Source organism: Oryzias latipes, chromosome 16 (genome assembly GCF_002234675.1).
Source record: "Oryzias latipes chromosome 16, ASM223467v1".
NCBI classification, from domain to species: Eukaryota; Metazoa; Chordata; class Actinopteri; order Beloniformes; family Adrianichthyidae; genus Oryzias; species Oryzias latipes.
Genome location: NC_019874.2, coordinates 13,712,207 through 13,728,156, shown reverse-complemented (window position 1 = coordinate 13,728,156; position 15,950 = coordinate 13,712,207). Strand labels below are relative to the sequence as shown.

General features: G+C 38.0%; 1 protein-coding gene across 1 annotated transcript in view; it reads left to right on the top strand.

Moving 5' to 3' along the window:
* LOC101167820 (CUB and sushi domain-containing protein 3) overlaps nucleotides 1-15,950 on the top strand; it is a gene marked incomplete in the record, with an annotated part of 253,195 nt that overhangs the window by 30,145 nt on the left and 207,100 nt on the right. The window contains 1 exon segment of the mRNA XM_023964007.1: nucleotides 12,504-12,616. Coding sequence (XP_023819775.1) covers nucleotides 12,504-12,616 — 113 coding nt within the window.

Genomic DNA, 15,950 nt, shown 5'->3' with positions numbered 1-15,950 from the left:
CAGGTGCATGTGACTAAGGCTAAGGCAAAAACAACCAGTTCTCTGTCTTGATCATCTGTAACTTTGCCATTTCTGGCTCTTGTATCTCATAAAAATCTGAAGTTTTTAATTTTTTCATCTAGCCCTTGGAGGGAATCATAACTGTTGTAGAAGTCTTTGTCAGTCGATAAATGTTAAACGGCTACTAAAGAGTCATAATCGATTGCAATTGCAGCAGGTATGAATTATCTTCTGAGATGGCCAGTGAGCAGTGAATCTACTAATAACAAATAATGCTGTTGTTTCATCTGTATGAATTGTATGCAATATTCTCTATTATTCTAAAAATCGAATGCAACATTCTTCTGTTTTCCAAATCTTGATCGTCTTGTTCAGCTTGAATCTTTTGGCTCTGATACTGCTGCTCCACCAGATGGCTGCATCTAAAACTGCGCTCTGCACCACAGATTTGTGAAAGATATGCAACATCTTTCAAGAGGCAATGAGTCGCTTACAAGTTCTTGTAACTGCATATCGGAGAAACAAAAAAATACTGCATTCCAAAAGTGTAGTGTCTTCCTCCATCTAAGTAAGATGATTGAAAAATGAAACTTTTTTTTTAACCTTGCAGTTTTTTGGCTAAAAACGAAGTCAAACTCGTTTTTTTTTTTTTTTTTTTTTTTTGGCATGACTGGCTTCCTCAACATCCCAGTGCTCAGAGATATGATGAAGGTTCGAAATAAATGGTAACAGAACTTAAACAAATTACCTAAAAGGGACATTTTTTAATCTGGACTCAAATTAATGTGAAAAAATCTGTCAACAAATTGCTAAAAGTAGATAACAAAAAGTTGGAAAAACACAAAAACATACATTTATTTTTACAAAAATACTTCCAACACAGAATTTCTCGATTGACATCTTAAGACCTGGTCTACACACACAATTTGCACTGTATAGAAATGTAAACTTTAAACCAAAATGCACTGTAAACCATGATATTTCATGACTAAAACTATGCTACTTTGCTAATGCCTTCATTCATTCACGCTTCAAAAGCTTTTCCTTTGTACATTAAAGCCTCAGTCACTAGCGCCTCTACGATGGGTTGACCCCATACGGGTGCAACAATCCTTTGTGTATCATGCGGCCACCTTAACCCTTGTGCTATCTTAGATGACCCCACCTTTACATTGACGTGTTCTCCCTACCATGACAAAGGTGGATAAAGGTGGAAAGATTTCATGTAATCCATGGAAACCAGTGAAGATCACAAATGATTGAAGAAAAAAGGTTCAGAGTACTGTCTAGTAGGTCTAGATGACCCAACTCCCAATGCTAAAGTGCCTAGGATAGCACAAGGGTTAAGGGACGTCATGAAAATTGAAAGTATGATTGTCGTGCGTTTGGTAAGTGTATCGTGAAGTATTTGTAAGGATAATGTAAATTACATGCACTTCATAATGTTGTACGTCATTCTTTATGCAGCACTGCAGTCATCAGTGAAGTGTGCATACATGGCTCCTAACTGACCGCGCACAAATGCTGCATGCACAGGTGCCAAAGAAGTGTTGTTTAAGGTGCCCGCATTGAGAACTGGGATGAGTGAGTGTGACGTCACCCATGGAAAAGGGCTTACTTCCGGCTTCAAAGAAAGGGGGTCAATTAAAATGTTTTCTTACACAGTACGGACGCTGCCATTTGGAGCCAGACGAGGTGAGTAAGCAGTGATTGGTCTGAGTCAGTCTGAATAAACGTTTCTATGCCAACTATTTTCTACAAGTTGGAGTGAATTTGTGGGAAGTCCAAAACCCTTCCACTGAAAAGCGAGCTCGGGATAATCTGTCAATCAGACGTTTCAAATGTTCGAGGAGGGGGTCACCTGGCTCCTCGTGCTTTTATTGAGGTACATGATTGGTCAGTTTGCAACTTTAATAACTTACAATAGAGAAAAAAATCATGAGAAAAAAATGAAGAGAACATGTTAAGAAAAGGTATCAGAGCAAAGAATGGGTATTCTGGCAAAAAATAATAGCTAAGTAATAGCTATTTATTCATCAATAGAAATTTATGGAATTTTGGCGTCTCTTAGCTGGCGGATGCTTCATATTTGAAACGCGGGGTGGGGGGTCACTCAGTCCAGTTCTCATATACAGTCAATGGGTGATGGTAGGATGTCCAGACAAACTACGCTCTGATTCTCTAACTTTCTTGTTTCTGACAGCCGTGTTGCGCACAAGGGCTGCACAATGGGTATGCAAGGAGCACACACCTTTCCTTTTAAATAGAATCTGTAAGACATCCCTGCGTCTCCCTTACTTAACCACACTTATGTGTTGTTTATGTGTTTGAGACGTCCTATGGCCCACATCATACCCGTAGAAAAACATGTAAAGTATATTTTTTACAGGTTCATCAGGTTGTCTAAAATCTTGATATTTTGTGCGGACCACCTGCATGCCAGCACAGATTTGTCCATTTTTCGGCCGTAGTATGGAAGAAAGCCCAATACGTTTAAACAAAAAAGTATAAATCCGAAAACCTCTTAGATTCAGTGAGAAAACAAAGTCTTGTCAGTCATAAAGTTATTCTACAAAGTTATGATCTTAAAAATGCTGTTAGACACCAATGTTGTTATGAGGACAAAAACAAAAAGAATCCACATTTAAAAGTGGTTTTATGACACAAGAATTAAAAAAAGTATATTTTTATTAGCTTCCTAATCTTGACAAAAAAGCATCACCGTGGCAGTACCACGTTTCTTGTAATATTTTTTTGTCATTTGCAAAGAAATATGTGCCTCAAACAGATGTTAAGAAATGCCTCTAACTAAATTACACCGTATAAAATCAAAGAGTTTCACCCAAAAATGCATTTTCTCTGAATCACATTGAATATCATCTGCAGCAGATATCACATGAATCATCTAAGAAAGGAGCGATAAATCTCTGGAGAGAAGAATGTCTCATATTTGAAAAGATGATGATGAATGGGGAAGTGCAGTGTGTAGTACAAAATGTTTCCGCTAATGCAGTGCAATATTTCTGATCTATGTCTTATGTCCTTGGCAATCACAAATAGAGCCCAAAATAATTCATTATACTCAATCTGCGTCATAGTTTTCCATTCTGTGAAGACTCATCAAATCATTAGGTATTATGACTGCTACTAAAAAATACAGGATTTATAATTTGTTGAGATTAAAGCCAGAAATGAGATTTTGCTAGAGCTTATCCTGCTATTCAGACAGAAGGAGGTAAAGCACAACTAGATCTTCCTTGAGACAAAACCAGACGATTCAAATTTGGATATTGTTTTGGTTTCCTTTTCCCTAATTAGACCCAAATCTTTAAATAGCAATGCTCCTGTCTGTGTTTCTGTCCCACTTTTTTATATTCTTGTCTGCATAATATTTAACAGTTTGAGAAAAATGCTAATTTCCTTAGTTTATTTATTAATTTATTTTTCAGATCATGTGCTTTCTCATCCTCTCCTCCGGCTCTGTGCTCCAGAAAAATGCTTATTTCCATAACTGGTGACATCTGGAGTCATTTTCATTTCATTTCAAACCTTCTGAAGGTTTGTTGATGTGTTGTTTATTCAGGTTTCTTTTCTTTCTTTAATGAGATTAAATAAAAAGCTGTGCGTTCCGATAGTCCACCCACTTCCCATCCTTTTCATAAATAGAAACTTTGATCAAGATTAAAGAGTCCTTTAAATATTAACTCAATAATGGAATTAATGAAGACTAAAATTCTGATGGGAGGACAGGAAAAGCAACAATGACTATCTTTTCCTTAAAAAAAAAACTACACATTCCAGTGGTGAACCTAGTGACTGTGTCTTTCTACTCCATTCTCATTTCTCCATGAAACCAGCTCTGTTTCAACGCAGCACTTACTTTGTGTTCAGTCCCTCAGCTCTTAAGCATGTAAGGTTGAAGTGCCCAATTTGCTGCTGAAATTACGTGAACAGGGAAATTGTGGAGTGGAAAGATAATAACATGTTTTATTCCACCATTCAGCCCTTTAAATGTTGTGTAGTTATGAAGACTATAAGATGAAGCATGGTGTGTCCTTCATTTAATTAGAAAGCAACGCCTTTATTTTTTAAACAAAACTGTTACAAATCGAAGACAATTGAAACCTTCGTGGGACCCAGCAATTATAAAGGCAAAACTTTTCATTAATACTAAAGAATTGCGTTTTTATTCTTTGTTTACAAAATATAAAACCTGAGAGATTGGGTGAGAAGTTTGGTCACCAGCGGAGAGCTCGGAGTAGAACTCCTTCTCCTCCACATCGAGAGAAGCCAGTTGAGGTTGTTCGGGCATCCAGTCCGGATGCCTCCTGGACGCCTCCCTGGAGAGGTGTTCCAGGCATGTCCCACCGGGTGGAGGACCCGGGGAAGACCCAGGACACGTTGGAGATACTACGTCTGGCCTGGTCTGGGAATGCGAGCTGGAGGAAGGGGGGAGCTGGAGGAAGTGGCAGGTGGAGAGGGAAATTTGGGCGTCTTTGCTTAGACTGCTGCCCCCGCGACCCGGTCACGGATGAGCAGCAGAAGTTGGATGATAGGACGAAAACCTGAAAATTTTATTTATTTTTGTCATCATAACATAAATTAACAAATATTTTTTTCAAGGATTTGACTAAGTGAATCTATTAAATATTGCATTTCCCTGATGATTGAAAGCAAAACCTTCAGTAAAAACATTGATGTTTATGGTGACATATTCAACTGGAAAATTTAAAATTACATCATCAAAGATTCTAAAGTTATGCTTTATTTTCCTTTTTATCAAACAAATCATCGGTTTCCTTCTCTGCCTTTCCCCCATACAATTTCAAAATAAGATGGTAACATTTTCTTTTTTTACCATTGCAACAGAACAATTAGTAGATTTTTTTCTTAAATCCAAGGATCAAATATCTTCTATTTTCCAGTTAACAGCCAATTTTCATTGTTAAAAAGATATATTTTTTTCATCACACCCCGCATCGCCGTGCAAGTGTTAAATATTCTATTTTGGTTTACTGTTGTATGTCATTTATACATAAAATATATAAAATCTGTCTTAAGCTATAGTCACAAATACAACTGCCACCCTGCGATGGGGAGGCATTAACCGAATCTTCTAGATTTCATGCCACTACCAGATTTAAAAAAAATCTTTGGCGTGGTCATGAATGTAGACAGCAGCCTTCAGGCAACAGTCAGTCAGGCTGGGATGATGCCACTACTAAATCGGGTGGCTACAAGGTGGTGGCAGCCTTGTTGCCAGCCAGCAGCGGCTCTGATTTGTGGATGTGTAAATGTCTCCGGACGGCGGCCGTCCGTATCAAGTGCCACCAGCTGCTAGCCTCCTTGTAGCTCAGGGTTGCATAAACTGTTTAAATTGCAAACCACGGCCTCACCCAACAACTTTGTCTTCATCTTCACTCTTCTTGTGCCCGTTGCACTTTTTCTATGACTATAATGAGCACAATAAGTATAGTATGTCAATGCACAGGTCTCAGAGTCGCTGTGGTGCTATCAACGCCATGCTGAGTTTTGTGCAGCATCAATGCTATCCCCCAGTTTTTACAGTATATGTAGGATCCACAATGGCCGGAATCGCCAGATTGACATCCGATCATTGCCGGGCACCCCCCAGCCCACGTCAACAGTCCTCGTCCATTGGCCGTGCAGCTACCGTACAACTTCTAATAATTGGACAGTCTCACTGGGACGGCAACATAAGGGCAGGGGGGTGGCTGGAGGGTGGCAGTCTGAAATTGGCCAATCATCAGATGATTTTCGGGGCCTTGAAGACCATCTTATCAGTCAATTATTGCGCTGCTTCCACACTGCCATCCGCCTGTCTCTGGACTGCTTCTGCGCAACCTCCAAATCTGCCCTGGCGGCCATTGACCATTGTCCAAAGATCGTCTAGTCGCCGTTTAATTTGAACTGTTTCTTAAAACGTCTGTGGCCATGTGGCTGCACTGACACATCATCATAAATTTTGTAAATCCAATAATACAAATTCATGACTCTAAGCCGATACTTTCAAAATTTTCTTACTGTTAAATATGCATTTATCAGTCACCACACAGATTTATAATGATTTACCTCCAAAGTATTACAAACAGCAAGACTGTTGTTTATCTCTTGAAAAAACGACACACGTACAGAGGCAAGCTTATTTTATCTATCTTGGTTGTATTAAAGCAGAAATATATTTGTGAGGGTTATTGATAGCAATTATCAATATTAAAATGCCTTTTGGAAACAGATTTATTTAGGGAGACTTTCAGTGAATGTATGTTTTATCTATAAAAAAAGGAATCAATGCAACATTGAAAAAAATCTCTTGGAACAATTTTGACTTGGAAAATATTGTAAATTCCCCAAAATCATTGTCAGAAATTGTTACAGACCAAGAAAAGAATGTTTCCTTATTTCTTTTTTTCAACTTACTAGCTACGTGCTCTTAAAAAAAGGCTTCAGGTTTTTAATGTCCGCACTCATCACATTTGGAATCGTTTTGTTTTGTTTTGCGAATCTCAGTGGGCATGTTGCTGAAATGCTGCGGCTCTGAGCACAGTCAATTTTATAGGATATAAGGTGCAGGGTCTGCATGTGGATTGTTATTTCTCAATTGTGTACATTCGTTTGCCATTTTATTTTACTTTGTCTTTCCAACGAATAGTTGTTTTTTTTTGCTCAATCCCATTTGAGTCGATTTTTAGCTACAACGACTTACATAAATAGATGTCATGGCTATATTTAGAGTGGCAGCACGTAGCGCTGCTTCCTGACTATCACTCAACCAAAAGAATAGATGTCCAATGTGACACACTTGAATAAGTTCTTTTTAAGGCCTGTGCTTCTCTTGGCTCTGCGATCTTGGTACTTTTTAACACACAGAGAAGTTCAGAACTAAAACAAATTAGTGTTGTGAACTTATCAGACGTGTACAGAGTTTCAGAAACACAAGGGTGCTTCTCTGTGACTCTGTAGCTTCTACAAATTTAGGTTATTCTGGAACTTCAGAGCTATTTCAGAAGTGATTGCTAACAGTCATTCAAGCAAGACTCAAGGATTTGCCCAAACCGCCAAATGGTTAGTGTAAGTAAAACAAAAAAACCTAATCTAGTGTTTTAGCACATCAGCATTAATATGTGGACCTGTTGAACTGGCACTCTGTGACATTTACAGATTTATAAGTGAAGCAACAGGCTGAAAGCTCTGATGTGTTTTCAATGTAATATAACCATCTGTGGCTTTCGCAATGATTTAAAAACATATCATTGTGAAACAAGACTGCCAGTTAATCTTTTTTTCATACATTTTTTATACACAGTCAGCATGAATTATTATTATGCTTTGCTACTGTGTGGTTCTAACATTAAACAAAGGAAAACTGTTTACTTTAATTGGCGGTTATTCTGCAGGATCAGTCAGAAGTGTTGAGGTCTCTTCCCCTCTTCATTTCTTTCTCTCCTTTGTTCTTTTACACAAAGAGGGTGTTGCAACAATAAGAGGTGGGCTGAGACAAAGAGACAAATCAGCAAGCCTAAAAAAGGGAAAAGCAGCAGTTAACAAGTGCACTCAGTGAGAAGAAGAGGATGTGTGCGAGTTAAAGAGCTAAGGCAACACTGAGGCAGATGGAAGAAGAGCGACAGTGAGCTTGACAAATCGACGTACATCATTTCCGTCTCCCTCTTCTTTCTCTCTGTGGCACACTTGCTACCCTGACACACTAATCAGTTGGCGGGAATGTCTGACAGATACCTTCAGGGCTGATGTAGTGTGTTCAGGTGGGAGTGAGGGCTGCATCTGTCCAGGCAATTATTGGGCCTCTGTTGCCAGAGACGTACAGTCATTCTTTTGCCTCTGTTGTGGCTCTGATTCATAAACAGGGGACGCTGTAGGCGCTCAGACAGCTGGTGTCCCGAAACCCAGATGACATTTTTGGTTGATTGGGAAACCAGTACAGATGCAGGACACCTGCTTTCCATTTGTGTCACTCTTGCAGTGCTTTGTAATTTTTATTCATAGGACTACACACGATGTATTAAAGAATTTTTCCTTGAACTTTCTGAAAAAAATGTGAGGCGATAACAAATATGCAATTCTTAGAGAAAACCGAAAACTGCGTTGTTTTCTAAGATAAGGTTTCTGCAGAGTGGCAGTTCATTAGAAATTCACCTCTTTTTCCAATTGCATTTTTTGTCTGCTCCTTATTCACAATGATTTGAAAAAAGAGATGCCCAAAAATGCAATGTTAAGCTGGATTTTCTCTATCTACTTCATCCATCGTCAGAGAAATCCCACAAGAATTCATGTAAAAAACATGATTTGCATTTGAGCGGGTCTTTAATTGGTAACATTGTCCTTAGGTGTGAGTATGTGTGGGATTATGTGGCCCTGCAACAGGCCCAACAGCAGCCCCATGACCCAAAAAAGGGATTATGTTGGTTCTGAAGATGGATGGATGAATGCTTGTCCTATTTTTATTAAACTTCGTTATATGTTTTTGCATTCTTGTCATCAGCTGATCACCTGCTTTCTATGAATTATATTTTCTGTCAATTAGAAGTGCCTTGCAGAATTTTTTTAACCAATCATACATACAGTTCCTGTGAGGTGCAGTCAGATGTGCCCATTTTAACCAACTTTGCACCTCAAACTTGAAGTGTGTAGTTGTGCATTTAACATTTTCATGCAAGCAACTCAGCACCTTTTAAAAAGCGAAATGGAATATAGCAGGGTTATGAATGCTACTCTGAAAGATTAACAGCCCTGTCAGCTTACAATGTATTTGAGATGAAATAAACTTTAAATTCGATGCAAATATCTGTGAAACTAGATATATTGACTTTCGGATTTCCCTGAAATATATAAGGCATACCACTTCCTTTAAACCACTTATAATACTTGAAACTTAATGAACCAATGCACATTAGCTTTTTTTTTTTTGTTAAGCAGTTTTCCATTCTTTATGCTTTTTATCTGACCATATTGCCTCAAACTACTTGATTTTATTTTCTTCTTTAATGGAAATGAATTTGCCATCATGTCCTCCTTTCACATTAAGCTTAGTTAATCCTCTTGTATTTGTTTTCTTTGTGGAATCTCAAACTAAGGTGGGATTTAATGCATACTTATGTCTTGGGTCTTAGAAGATGGCATGCTCCTAGATTTTTTTTCTTTTTTTAATTCTTAATGACATTTGCAAACCATTTACCTGATGCTCCAGTTTCCAAAGCAACAAGCTGCAGTGAATACTAAATGATGGACCACTTTTCGCTTGCTTTTTGTCAGACACACATTCGGGTCACAATGTGCTTCTTGGCTTAGAACACACAACAAAGTGAACTATCCCAAATGATATCTATGAAGCTGTGAACATGTCATGTCAAACTTTTAGATAATTGTTAAAATTATGTTTTTGTCTCCTCTATCAAGTGTAAAGGAAAGTCACAAAATGCACCCAACTATTTCAGCATTCAGAAGTTGCACATTGTTTAAAGCAGAAGTTTGAATAAAGCTTGTTTCAGTTTATTTTCGGGTTTGAACTTGTTGTTCCTAAATCCTCTCTGGCAGTTAGGCTCAGCTGCTTGCATGAGGCTTAAGGAGTTTTAGACTGTTTATGCTGATTTCCATGCTATTGTTAACAAAAATAACAATGCTTCTTTTATATTTTTCCTCAGTTTGGAGATTAGTTTGTTTAATGGGTTTTCATATTTCTCATTTGCAATCTAAGAGATAGTCTTGTAGTTTTTGGTGCTCCAAAAAATGTATTTTTAGTTTATTTGGCCTAACATGAATGTTTATGTTGTGGAGCCATACAAATGGTTTTCTGTCTTGTCCATGCTGTTGCGTATCACATGTTGCCATAGCAGCAGATTCTTTTTCTGCATATTTTTATGGTTATTCTCAGAATCACATTAAAAAGAGTGCACATTAGTTTTTGAATTAATGCACTTATAAAGAGTTCATTTGGTCTGCCTCTCCATAACCGCTGCGGGTCAAAGCTTTTTAGTGTCTTTGTGTTGCTGCATTGCACTAAAGCTGGTGGGCAACATTGATGTCTGTGTGAGCATGCACTCTAAAGCTACTGATTGTTCAAATTTTTTTGATTTTGCTCAGCCAGTAACTATAAACTCAGCAGTTTGCCCTTCCCGGGGCTTTTGATAAATGGAAAAATTAAAAGTTGACCCATCTTAGCATCAAGCTGTGATTTATTGAATATGCATCACTTTACATAGAGCACAATGGATTCATTATATTTTTTGGTTTTGTGCAAAATGCCATGTAGACGAAATTGAGCTTTTGCTAAAAGACAGACCTGGGGTTTGTTTTGTTTTTTTAAATGAAATACTTGCCTTTTAATGTTAAGCAACCATATCCAAAATTATAAAAAGTCCTACTCAGATCATCGATTTATCTAAGTTAAAAGTATTCCCAGTGGTCTTTTAATTATTATGTTGTTTTAGCCAAAGAAAAAAAAAAGTATCGTTTTCTAAGACATAGTTTCATAGTAGAGTGCATATCGCCACGTCTTTACCGCCACCAATAACTGAGAGCTATCTGTTTACACGCTCTACAGCTGGTTTATAACCCCTCACACCCCCAACCTGACATTACCAGTGCAACAAAAACGGCTACCAATATTGAAACTATCCCGCCGTACAGTTTTGAGCGAGATACCAGTGGATCTAATCATCTACAAGAGGATGCATCAGAATAGAGCGGTGCAGGGAGCTTTTGGCCCCCCTGGCATATTATCTATGTCACAAATATGTCATCTGTTCCCAATTTACAACGGTTTGAATAAAATTATACTTGTACATGCAATTTTAAGCTTAATTTTCTAAATACATATCCTTCATAATCTGAAAAAAATGCCACAAGAATGTGTTAAAAACTCAAATAACACAATGTTCATCGGAGTGGGTCTTTAATAAACTTTGATAAACTAGGTTTTTTGCAGATGTAAAGATAGTATTGTCATGATTTTGTTCTTCATCTAGAGTAGTAACATGTGTGGCTCTTTGGGAAAGCCCCTTCACGCTACTGCCTAACTATGTAGCCACAAGGGCCAAGTCTGGGTTTCCCTGTCAGGAGGGGCATCCAAACTAAAAAATTACTGCCAAAATCACCTGTGCGAATCAGTGAAAGCTGATTTGCTGTGGCGACCCCTGAAGGGATGTGCTGAAAGGTAAACAACAAGAGTACTAAAATGTGTCTTCTCTATTCCTCCTCAAAGATAAATGTGCCAACTGAAGGATACTTGAAAACTTTTTATTCAGCTTGTGTTTCGTTTGAATATAGCAAAAGATTTGCCGAGCCCTGCAAAGGCTTCCCAAACTTTTAATTTAAACTGCGGGCTATTTTAAATGAAGTAGAAGTATGTGTCAGTGATCCCATCTTTCTAAAAGTCGCATTTAAGCTATGTTTCCTGTGCTTAAAATTGCATCATGACTAACACTTAACACTGCCTTGGCAAGCTGTGCAATACCTGAGACAAGGGGTAATTATTTACATCACAGTTCACAGTGCTGTAATTGGAAACTGTTGAAGCTGTAAATACAGCGCCTTCTCCTTTGCTGTCACGAGAAGAACCCCTTTTTATTTTTTATTTGTTAGTCCACTATCCACCCTTCCACCTAACTCCCCTGGCTTGTTGTCAAGCAAAGCTGCAGTCACACAAACAGCCGCAAAACTTGCAAGACGAAGTAATAGAACATGATTCTATAACAGAGAAGGAGACATTTTGTTTTGTGCACAAGTTGAGTTCATGCTCTGCTGCCTGGCTTACAGCACTGAAAAGTCAATAGAACATCAGCAGCTGCTGCCGAGGAATGGTCAGCAACACATCTTGTTTACAACCTCGTCAAAGTGAATGGATTTGTTTGGATCTGCACCCAATTTGAAATGCGGCAATGAATCAGTCAGTTACAATGCAGTGGTGAGTCTTCAAACGCCATCAAGCAATAGAGCAGATTCCCACATGGGCTTTGATTCCATAGTTCCTAGAGAACTGCTGGGTAAATTGCATCACCCTTCTCAGAGCCAGTCTGTTTAAATCACAGTTAGTGCTGTGGAATCTTTTATCAGTCACTCTTTTTTTTAACACCTTTAGTTGTGACGTTTACAGTAGGCCACATTCCCATGTGGCTGATTTGATTTCCATAAAGAAACCTTATACTTGTTGCCTGCTGAGTCAAGTGTTTTCTCAAGTGTTTAATCATGTTGTCTGTAAGAATAGCGACTTCATGAGAAGAAAATGCAGCATGTTTGATTTACATGGTCTTCAAGGCAGAAATGGCATCCAGTGATGTTTTTTGGCTTTTAAAAAAAGTATCTTTATCATATAAAAGCTTTAAAATGCAAATGTTTTATAATAATATTAAAAATACTTTGATCAGGCTTGGGTGAAAGTCTTTTTTTGCATATGCTTTTAGAACTGAATATGAAGATGCGGGTGAAATTATGTGTGCAGCTCTGAGGTCTGTTTCTTTAATCTGCAGGTTAACAGGATTTGCCATCCCTGCGCCCGTTACCAGTTCCGGCTCCATTTTTTCACTGAGGCTTACCAGTGACTTTGCAGTAAGCGCTCATGGATTTAAGGTAGCATATGAAGGTAAGAACGCTGGCATCCTTTTCTGCTCTTCTTCATATAAAAAACAGCATTTTATTAAGCAGCAAGCTCCTCATGAGTGGAACTTCATTTAGAAGGCAACAAATGATTAACCTTAGAAAGTGGTTATTCCCAAGAGATGCAAGTGTGATCACACTCATCTGACTACCTTTGGGAATTCAATTTCTGAGCTATGGTATTATCAAGCGCATCAATTAGGCAAATTAATCTCTTTCTTTTTTCAAATAAACACAAAGTCCTGAACTTCTCTGCTGCTCCAGAGGTGTATTTGAAATGGCATGACAGATGGCAATGGGAATTAGATAACTAATGGACGTACAGAGATATCTGCGTTGAAGCAGAGCTGCATGCAGAGTGGAACTGTCTAAATATGAACTATTCCTCTGTGACTATCTTGCTCAGGCCAGCTTTTTTTCCTCACTCTTTGCTCTTTCAGGCATACTTCTTTGCTTCTCTGTCATGACTGCTCTTTTTCCATTTGTATTAGCTATAATTCTCTCCTCCCCCGCCCTCTTTTTTTTTTTGATGGCCCTTGTACCTACTTCTTTTCTGTGTTGGTCAGCAAGTCTCTACTCTCGGTTTTTCTCAGTCAGTCCCTAAATTTCAAGTGTAGTAGCTTTCCTTTATCCTTCACAAACATGCCTCCTCATTGTTTTCTTCTTTGCAAACATGCCTCCTCACTATCCCTCTTTCCATTTATTCCCACCTACTACCCATCTGCCCCAGACCATGGCACTCCGAAACTTTTCTCCTCTCCATCTGCCTATTTGCACTCTCTCTGGTTTTTCTCCCACTTTCCTTTTTTTCTTTTTTTTTTTTTTGGTAAATCAGCACTTTTGACCTCCTTCTCTTTCCTTCCAAATCCATCCACAGTCCTTCACTATGTTATGTTTTCTTTGTATTTAAAGTCAGACCAATACAGTTTTTTTAAACAGTATTTTTTTGCTCTTTTATGACAGTTTTGATGTCACTTTAATATGTGGTTGTCAGATTAGCAACTGAGCCAAAACTGTGATGTAGCAACATGTAGTCCATAAAGTAGGATATGCAGCTCAGCTTCTTAGACCTGTCATTCATTCTTACAGTCTGATGTGGCAGCATCAACACTTTAGAGTCTCTTTGGTCTGTCATTGGTGCTCTTGGCTGCTTTATGCTACAAAATGACATATTTGTTGTGAAATGATACTTTTTTAGGTACAGTACTTATAGTTTATTGGAATAAACTGCCTTGCTTTAAGAGCACAAACTTGTAAAAAAAAAAAAAATTGTTACATATCTAAAAAAATAAAAACAAATACATCAGGTAATAACGGGTAGTATAAAAATTGATAAATGATAAAATTACATTGTAAAAATGAACAATAATGAAAATATAAAAAGATTGTATGTCTTAAAGTGTTTTTGGAGAACATGTAGGAGATTATAAAAAGCTGGTTTAAAAGGTGTTTTTATTTGTATTCCATGTCCATCTAACCTTTAACCCTTACCCTAACCCTGTACCAAATCTACAAATATTTGATTGCATAACTTGCATCCACTTGCACTTTAAATTTAAAGCATTACATTTTAGGAAACATTTCGAAATTCTAACAGAGTGCTTCTTTTATTTGAAAACATTCAATTGCCTTGGTATTTTAACCCTATACATTCATATAATTTGCATTTAATGTCACCACAGTTTGCCATGCTTTTTTCCATGAATATGGATGTGCGTCTCTTACAAAAAAAAAGTGAAGACGGAGAGATGATTGAATCTAAACTACAATTGGATTTGAAACCGCCAACACAGGAAGGGCAAAATGAAGGACACCTGCAGACTGAATGTAATTTTTCTACAGCCTGTCACTCTATCAGGCACTTCCCTGCATCACTGTGCTGTATTCCTGATTAGAGCCTACATTCATGACTGTCAGTATGTTCTGGGAACCCTCATGCTTATAGGATCCTGAAAGTGTCAAGCTGCATTTATCAAGTAGCACAGATGAGGTTCCACTTTTTTTTTAGCACAGCTAAACAACTGCAAGTGGGCTTTGAAGGTTATGGAGACTGCAACTTGCACCGCATCCCTGTTGAGACAGGAAAAATCTAAAATAAACTGGAGTTCATAATAAATTCCTCCCTGATTCAATATGTTTACTTGGTACTTCAAGATATTTGAAATGCGATTTCAGCGTGAAACATTGTTTACAAAGGTTTTCAGTCGTTTCCCAGTGCCACTTCGAATTGTTAATTGACGTGTAAACGTTTAAGCATGTGCTGTTTAATAGGCTGCTTAACGCTTCTATTCAGGAATGTTTTTTCTATACCTGCATAAAGAAACTCAGCCCAACATTAAGTGCAGAATCTAGCAGGGAATGCAGTCTATGGTGGCAGCTCCTGTTGGGAAACTGTTATGCTTTTGTGCCCACAAACACTGCCACTCTGTCAAATGTCTATTCTCTTCAAAGAATTCCGGAGACATTATATATACCGGCGAAATAAATAGCTCAACTGCAGAGATGTCAAAAAGGCAACTTTCTTACTGGCTAATTCCTATAAAAATACTCCTAGCTGCTGGAATGATGGATAACGTAAGCTGTTTCCCTCCACAGTCATTCTTTGAATGGTTTTTGAATCGTCTAAATATTGACTTTTATTTGCATGCAAATGCCACATATACATATAAAGTGATCCGTTTTTTTTTCTAATGAGTTTTAAAGATAGATTCAGAAGCTTTAAAAGCAAAATTAGTTGGCAATTTTGCAGCATATGGAAATGTGAAGGAGCTATCCAAAAATGTTATTCAGATTTTTGGAGTCGGTGATCATCAGAGCTTCTCCAGGAAAAAAGCATTAGCATGAATTTTGTTGTCTTTTTTTTCTTTAGTTAAAGTTTACAGATCATTTCAATTTAAATCGCGTTAAATCAGCGTTCGTGAAATGCTGCAACACCACCAGATAGTTGTGTCCTAAATTTTGTTAGACATCCCATGACAGTACTCCTAGCACCCCCAGAGTGCTGAGTCCCAACATCTACCAAATAGTTAGGATTATAATCCACAGTACTTCTGTGTAGGAGCTTATTGAAGTTCAAATGTGGATGTCTCTTCATGATCAAATGTAAACATTGTTAATGCTGAGGTCAGTCATAGCATCATGACTGGAGCCGACAAAAACCCTCCAGAGTTGGCAAGAGAGGTAAAAAAATGTGGGGGGAAAAAGCCAGATGTTAATCGCACATATTTTAAGTGCGACCAAGCATAAAAACTGCGGAAATTCATGTTGGCAACACGTAATACGTGCAGCCAAGATGCACATTGTTGCATTTTCCACACTTA